General features: G+C 33.8%; 1 protein-coding gene across 1 annotated transcript; it reads left to right on the top strand.

Moving 5' to 3' along the window:
* The first annotated feature begins 477 nt into the window (after window positions 1–477).
* Window positions 478–7431, top strand: TLX3 (T cell leukemia homeobox 3). The gene is made up of 3 exons (XM_075599007.1): window positions 478–892; window positions 2501–2744; window positions 7221–7431. Exons 1-3 carry the CDS (start codon window positions 478–480, stop codon window positions 7429–7431), a joined length of 870 nt encoding a protein of 289 aa, XP_075455122.1.
* The last annotated feature ends 231 nt before the right edge of the window (window positions 7432–7662 follow it).

Raw genomic sequence — 7662 nt, 5'->3', positions numbered from 1 at the left:
TTGTGTATGGTGAAAAGGCATCTTGGATTATGCTGAAAAAAAGTATTGGGGTATTTAAATGCCATGTCAAAGTTACAACACATTATGCTGTGTCTTAAGAAATAACGATATTGCAATATCCGCCACCCATTATACTAGCTAATAAATTTGACCTATTGTTCGTTTGTTAAAATGATGTCACCTTGGAACTGTCCCTAAGCTACTATTTCAATGAATTACCCTCTGTTCAAACCCAGGAGCCAATCACAGAGCAGAGGCTTGTTTATTTGCCCCAATGACAGCAGCTTGAAAGAAATGAGAAGCCGAAGCTGAAGGTTTGGTTCAAAAATGATGACACAGAGCCTGTCGGGCTGGACCACTCTTGGCAAAGTTTCAGTCTGACATACACCAGGACGTACATGGATCTACTGTGAAGGAAGACAAGAATTTTATAGGGGAATTCATACGATTTTTAGCCAATAATTCTATTCACGAAGGATGGATCAGCCAACAAACACACAGACACAACATCAACATGAACCCATCAGCTTTGGGATTGATCAGATTTTAAATAGTTCTGATCAGGAAAACTCGTCCCAGTCTGCTCCCAGGGGGTCAGAAAGCACAAATTACCTGGGAAGTCCAGTAAACCGATCAAGTGCCCCTTACCATTCCCTTCCAGCTTCCTTTCATGGCATCGGAGCAGCGTTTGAAGACTGTGGATCTTACAGTGTGAATCTGAGTTTGGCTCCAGCTGGAGTGATCAGGGTGCCAGCTCACAGACCTATCCCTGGTGCAGTCCCACCTTCCATCTCCAGTGCAATCCCAGCCATGCCAGCTGTGCACGGCCTTGGCAGCCTCAACTTCCCTTGGATGGAAAGTAGCAGAAGGTTTGTTAAAGAAAGATTTACAGGTAAGAAAAATGCACACAAGTTCTACTTAGTAATGTAGTATTAAAACGACTGCAGGAAACGTTATATGCACAGTTGATTTATTTAGCTAAATAAAAATAACCCCCATAAACATATATTTGCGGTAGGGTATTATTATATTATATTAATGAAGACGACACTGTCTTGGGCACAATTTATTTTTTAACATTGGTTTTAAAACCCAAAAGCAATGTTAGACATAGTACCAAAGACGACAATGGCAACGTAAAATGTGAAACCATCAGGGAGTTGATAAAAACAAAATCTCTATATTATGAACATGTTAATATTAATGTACTGAAAGATGTTGATGATGTGTGTGCAGCTTTTTAGCACCACAATTATCAATGAGTCAGTACACAATAACAATGCATGTTGTTTTAGTTAAGGGAGAAACAAATTGTCCACAATAGCCTGCGGAATAAAAAGTCCCCAAATGATAGAGTGGAAGATGAAAATGCTTAAATAATGCCTTAGAAAAAAATTATTGTGTTTTGAGGGGTTCACCTTAATTTTATATGGATGCTACCGAAAATGGAGAAAATCTTCTATACGTATAAGAATCAAAAAGTAGCATACACTACATTAACCAACGAATATATGCACAATGCTGTGATATTGTGTTGATGATGTAAGCAGCAGAAAAAGAACAATAACTTGGAACAATATATATGTTACAAGTTGTTCCCTGGAGGACTAATTGTGTTTATAGAGCAGATGGTCTCTGTATTTAACTTCTGGGCACAATGATACACCATATCCTTATAAGCATCAGTACTGTACAGGTTTTTTGGAGTTGATATATATTTGCAACGGTTATCGGAAATAAAATCATAGACATACATTTCAATGTATTATCATATCATAATATTGAACTTAAATGACTATATAGTAATTATGGAATTGAAAACCACTATGTGATTATTAGCCGCGTTGTACATACGATTTAAAATACACTGCAAAAAAGCTGGAAACTGCGATTGACAAAGAAACATGAGGCTTTAATCAGTCATAGTTTTGTTTTCATACATAGCAAAGTACAGTACTGTATGTAGACCGATGCCCATCAATCTCTCAATCAATGTGAATAATCCTTTTTGATTTTGGTGTTTTCAAATTTTATTTTGTCCAGTTTCAATAAATACTACTACAAAAACATACATTATTGTTGGATTCTGTTTTACTTTTTATTTTCCGTTATTTCTCATTCTGTCTATTATATATATATATATATATATATATATATATATATATATATATATATATATTTATATATATATATATATATATATATATATATATATTATATATATATAAAACTACCTGTCGTCCATTTCTTTCAGTTCCTTTCTTAACCTAACAGATTATTCTGTACGTCATTTCTTTTGCTCGTTTTTCCTCCCTCCTAACGATATTTCATCTGTACTTGAACCATTTATATTATAGATGTGCTTCTTTTATCTATACCATTGGTATTCAACTTATGATTTTTTAAACTTTAATTTATGATTGATTATTATAATTTTTATTATGATGTGCTCTCTGACAGCTAACATATTATCCTTTGGTTTTCTTTGGTGTTACTTTAGCTGCAGCTGCTCTCACCCCTTTCACAGTGACCCGCAGGATTGGACACCCCTATCAGAACCGCACACCCCCCAAGCGCAAGAAGCCCCGCACATCCTTCTCCAGGGTCCAGATCTGTGAGCTTGAAAAGCGCTTCCATCGCCAGAAATACTTGGCCTCTGCAGAAAGAGCTGCCCTAGCCAAATCTCTCAAGATGACCGATGCCCAAGTTAAGACGTGGTTCCAAAACCGCAGGACAAAGTGGAGGTGAGTCGAGAAACTAGTGGAAGGAGGGTAAAGGGAGGTTTACATCCATCTCCCCCAGACTACGGGGATCACATATCTTCATTTATTTATTCAACAGCCATCCTGTATCATGTCATTTTTTAAGTATTGTGCACTTTCTTTTTTTCTGATTGAAACAGGTTGATGAATGTACTACTGAATTTCTCATTTAATAATTTCCCCTTGCCATACCTTTATCCATCTGTGACTTTATCCCTCTCAGCTGGTTTCTATGTTTCTTTATCTAAATATGAACTTTTTTTTTTTTTTTTTTACAGTTTTTATTGTTTTTCATTCTGCGGTTTCTCTTTCTTTACGTACGGTTTATGTTTCTTAATCAAGAATAATTGATGGTATCAGTCAAGAAGTGTAATCCTTAGTGAGATGGCCACTTATTTTTGACCTTGCTAATATATTATTTATGGCATCACAAGAAGAGATTTTCAGCTTTTCTGCTACATTGTTCAAAAACGATGGGAAAATATTGAATATTATTGATCCTAAAGGGCTGCAATGTTAAGAAACCATAAATGAATACATTGAAGTATTCCTATAAAACATGTGCTAAATATACGATGTACTATGTATTATTTGACCTACTGTCTAATTGTAGAATCTTCTCCATGTGTGATTAGTCATTAGAATTATAATATGTTCCTATTGTTTCACAGCACTCTAGTCAAACTATACACCCATCATGCAATCATACGGGGTTATGCAGCTACATGTCCTGGCTGAAACAAAACTAGCCCATATAACATGCACTTTATTTAAAAAAAACAAAAAAAAAAACGAATTTGCCTATTTATGTTTATTATTTTTTTTAATTTATCAGAAATCTGGTGCTGTTTTTTGTATTAAGTATTGCCCTGTTTGCATAACCCTGATACTTACCGTGTATCATAGTTTATAATAGTATTAGAACATTACACAATTATTAATAACGAATGCAATAATACATTCAAATATTAGTTATTATAATTCACATTATTATTATTATCATTATTTCTAATGTGCAGGATACCGTTTCAAACGCACTAAGATATTACCTGGTTTCCAAAATCTCAACTAAATCGGCCACAAAGGCGATTTTTATACTGTAACAAAATATGCCCTAATATGCAGGTTACTTGTTTAGGTTATTGTTTAGAAAAATATCTATACACACTTTCTGCATAGTTAAAACGAGATCAAATTCTGTTTAAGCAAATCAGGTTTCATACGTCACTTATTTCACTAAAGAACAAACACAAGTCAATATGCGATAATAATAATAATAATAATAGTGAAGGCCATATAACATACATAAGCATATTTGCAAAGATTTGGCAATTAGATATTTACATTTTAATTGTGGTCTTTCATTTGTATTGTTTTATGCCTTATCCCTATTTTAACACATTCGACTTTCTACCCTTTCAAGCTTCAACAACAATAAACGACATCACTGTAAATTAAATTGCATTTCACATACTCTGTACATATTCTGCCAAACACATTTCAAATAAAAAGGATATCATCTCACAAAACCTCGATCTAAAGTGCTTTTTATATTTAATGAATATATGTATAAATATACTTACACTTGCTTGCGTTTTAATGGCATGCTATACAATATCTGCTCTGTATTAAATATACAGTGTAAAGATAACCAATGAACAAACATTATCGTAACCCTTATCCATCATGAAAAAATATACTCCGAATGACTAAACAGTTTTTATCCTAAGACATCTTATCATTTGAATATAAGGGAGGTCAGTATATACATCCCTAGTGCCCTTTGAGTAAGTAACTACTCTTTCAGTGTATTATTATTTAAACAATTGGCACGCTTTTGAATTTAAATAAATTCGCTCTGCATATTGAGTGAGTACTCTGTCATAAAGAATATGCATGCATTTTAAGTGGTAAACATGCTGATGTGAAAGTATTTGATGACAGACATTTTCAAAAGTGCTGTTGTAAGATACCACTGGTACTATTACAATCAACAAAGTGAAACATTTTGCTGCCAAAAGAGATGTCCATGAGTCCATAGGTAGGACATTAATGATGTCGTTATAACCTGTTGGGGGAGATGCAAGAAGATAATCCTGTAGCATTATCTCAGAGTCAAGGTTTCTGAATCAAAATCATACAACTAATGTGGTTAATTTATTGAGTTTGACAGATGTCAGAAATTTAAGCATCCTGTTTGTCCATAAATACAGGTCCACAGTAGACATAATGTAATTATTACAGTATATTCACTGTACTGAACCTTTTGGATTATATTCTCAAATAAAACTATATAGCCTTATAGTCGTTGGAAATGTTTGAGATTTCTGTCTTTGTGAAACGATTTAACAATTAATCTTTGTCAGATGGATTTAATCTAATATACCATGCATATTTCATTACCCTATATCATTTAGCTCTCTTTATCTTCCAACTAAGAAATTGGAATTAGTCTTGCAATGTTTATTCAGTAATTTAGAAGGGATACTTTTTGGAAGATTCGTTTTCTGTCAGACAGTGGGGAGCAGCTCATGCAAGTGTACTAAAAATGCAGGGGTTTCAGTGTAATAGATTAGGTGCGAACCTGATCCAGGTATTTGATACTGCAAAAGAAATTACCATGCGAGAGATGGCATTTACAAATGTAGACGATAGCAGAAAGATTATACCACATTCTTATCTTGTATTATAAATTAGGCACTGGCTATCTGTTGGAAATCATTAGTACCTCTTCTTTTTAGTTAAAACCCTAACAATCAACTGCTTTACTAATGAAGGAGAGATATTATATCTGTTTTATATTACATCATTATAGAATTCATCTTAATAAATTAAATGTTTGTTTTCAAATGCAAATCTTGCATTGTAATTCAGACGGCATCAGCTGTGTTAATAAGTAAAACTACTTTTGATTGACTTAAAAGAAAAAAAGGACCTTTTTGAAGGCTTATAGAATACACCATATAACATTAACTCGCATTGTTTAACACACACATTCTCAATTTATATTGCAAACAAAAATATATTGTAACTCTGGAAAAGGTTCTGTGATGTATAAGTGGTAATAAGTCCCACAACTTTTAGTTACAAACCTAAAATAATAATAACTTATTTACTAAAGAATCGGGATAGTTTTGAAGGATCTATCTCTCTATGGGTAGTTTAACTATGGAATGCAGCCTATAAAATGATTTCACGTTGTTTTGCTTGTAAAAAAATTCATATTTTATTGTAATTAAAAAAGTAGTGGTGTGATGATAATGATGGCAATAAATACCATTACTTTTTATTTACAAATCTAAAAACCCACTTGCTGATTGAAGACCAGAAATGAACTCTCATTATTTTGCACGCTAAAATTCTACGATTGTATTATAAATCAGACAGTGCAACTGTGGTGTTAGTTGTAATAATTACCAGTGCAATTTATTTACAAACCTAGGAGGTCTTTCCATCTTTCTAGCACAAACAACACATTTTTTAAAAGGCTTCTGTGGGCACAATTTAAAAAACCTTGTGGTTACCAGAAATTGAAAACAGATCATTGCCTTTTTAATGTCACCTCAACCACTGAAATTAGAAAAGTGTTGGGATTTGGGATTTCAACAATTAGCGGAGAAATACTTTACAATTCTGATGCAATGCTTTGATGTCCCCAAACGGGGTCATTTTTGATAGCCTGACGGCTGCAAAACTGGGTCTAAAAATGGCACAACATTTATCAAGAACATTTTCCCCATTGAAACAACTGGGATTTTCTGTCTTTAATATGGTCCAGAACATTTGCCCCAGATTTGTAAACAGGGAAACTTTAATTAGCAACCCCTTACATGTCGTATATAAACATATACATGCACGTTTCCAAATAAAGGTAGCTTCCCCCCTAATTGATAATGACACACTGACACTGTTTTAAGATAACTGTTTTTTTTTAAATCATTTTCTTTGATTAAATAAGAAAGATTTAAGAGTAAAAACAATACATTTCCACACATTCCATTTCATAGCTATTTCTGATTCTGGCTCTAGGTTTTAACATTGACAAATAAATGGTATTGTTAATACTGATTCTTTTATGTATTCTTTCACGGAATTGTCCTATCATCCAATTTTCCAAATCTACCTGCTCCTTTAATGAAACACCGTTGATGTAATCATGCTACATTGTAAAATCATTTAATTACCTAAAAATCAGTGAATAATGGGTTTAATAAAAGAGGTACTCTATGTAATTATCAGTACTTCCTCCTAGATTACTGTAAGAATTTTAAACCTGCAGGGAACAGATGCAAACTCCAATCACGCCCTTCATGAACACACCTTTCCATTTTAATGGTGATCACCATTTGGAAATATTTTAGATGATCAATAGCAGACGACGTTTTTAATGCCTATTCATAATGTGCTTGCATTTTATTTTCCTATTGGACTGAAATGTAATTTTCTGTTCCATTTTAGGAGACAGACAGCAGAAGAACGAGAAGCAGAGAGGCAGCAGGCCAACAGACTAATGCTCCAACTGCAGCATGATGCCTTTCAGAAATCACTAAGTGATTCAATCCAACCAGATCCTTTGTGTTTGCACAACTCTTCTCTATATGCACTTCAAAATTTACAGCCTTGGGAGGAAGACACCTCCAAGGTACCACCTGTAACCTCTTTAGTGTGAGCACTTTAAAGCTGCTGAGGAAAACTTTTAATCTTTTCAGGCAGAACTGCATGAACCAAGAACTCAATGATTGGAAATATTTTTATGCATTCAAAAATGTGGTCTACTTCTAAATATGCAGATCAGGACAAGATATTCAACATTGATGTTGCAATCGTGATTTGGATTTCACCTGTCCTGTTCATGCAGCAAGGACTGGAAATCAAAAGCGGAAGCAGAGAAACATTACTT

The sequence above is a fragment of the Ascaphus truei genome, chromosome 5, assembly GCF_040206685.1.
Source record: "Ascaphus truei isolate aAscTru1 chromosome 5, aAscTru1.hap1, whole genome shotgun sequence".
In the NCBI taxonomy this organism is placed as follows: domain Eukaryota; kingdom Metazoa; phylum Chordata; class Amphibia; order Anura; family Ascaphidae; genus Ascaphus; species Ascaphus truei.
Note: the sequence above shows the minus strand (reverse complement) of the source record. Positions and strands in the feature narration are given on the sequence as shown.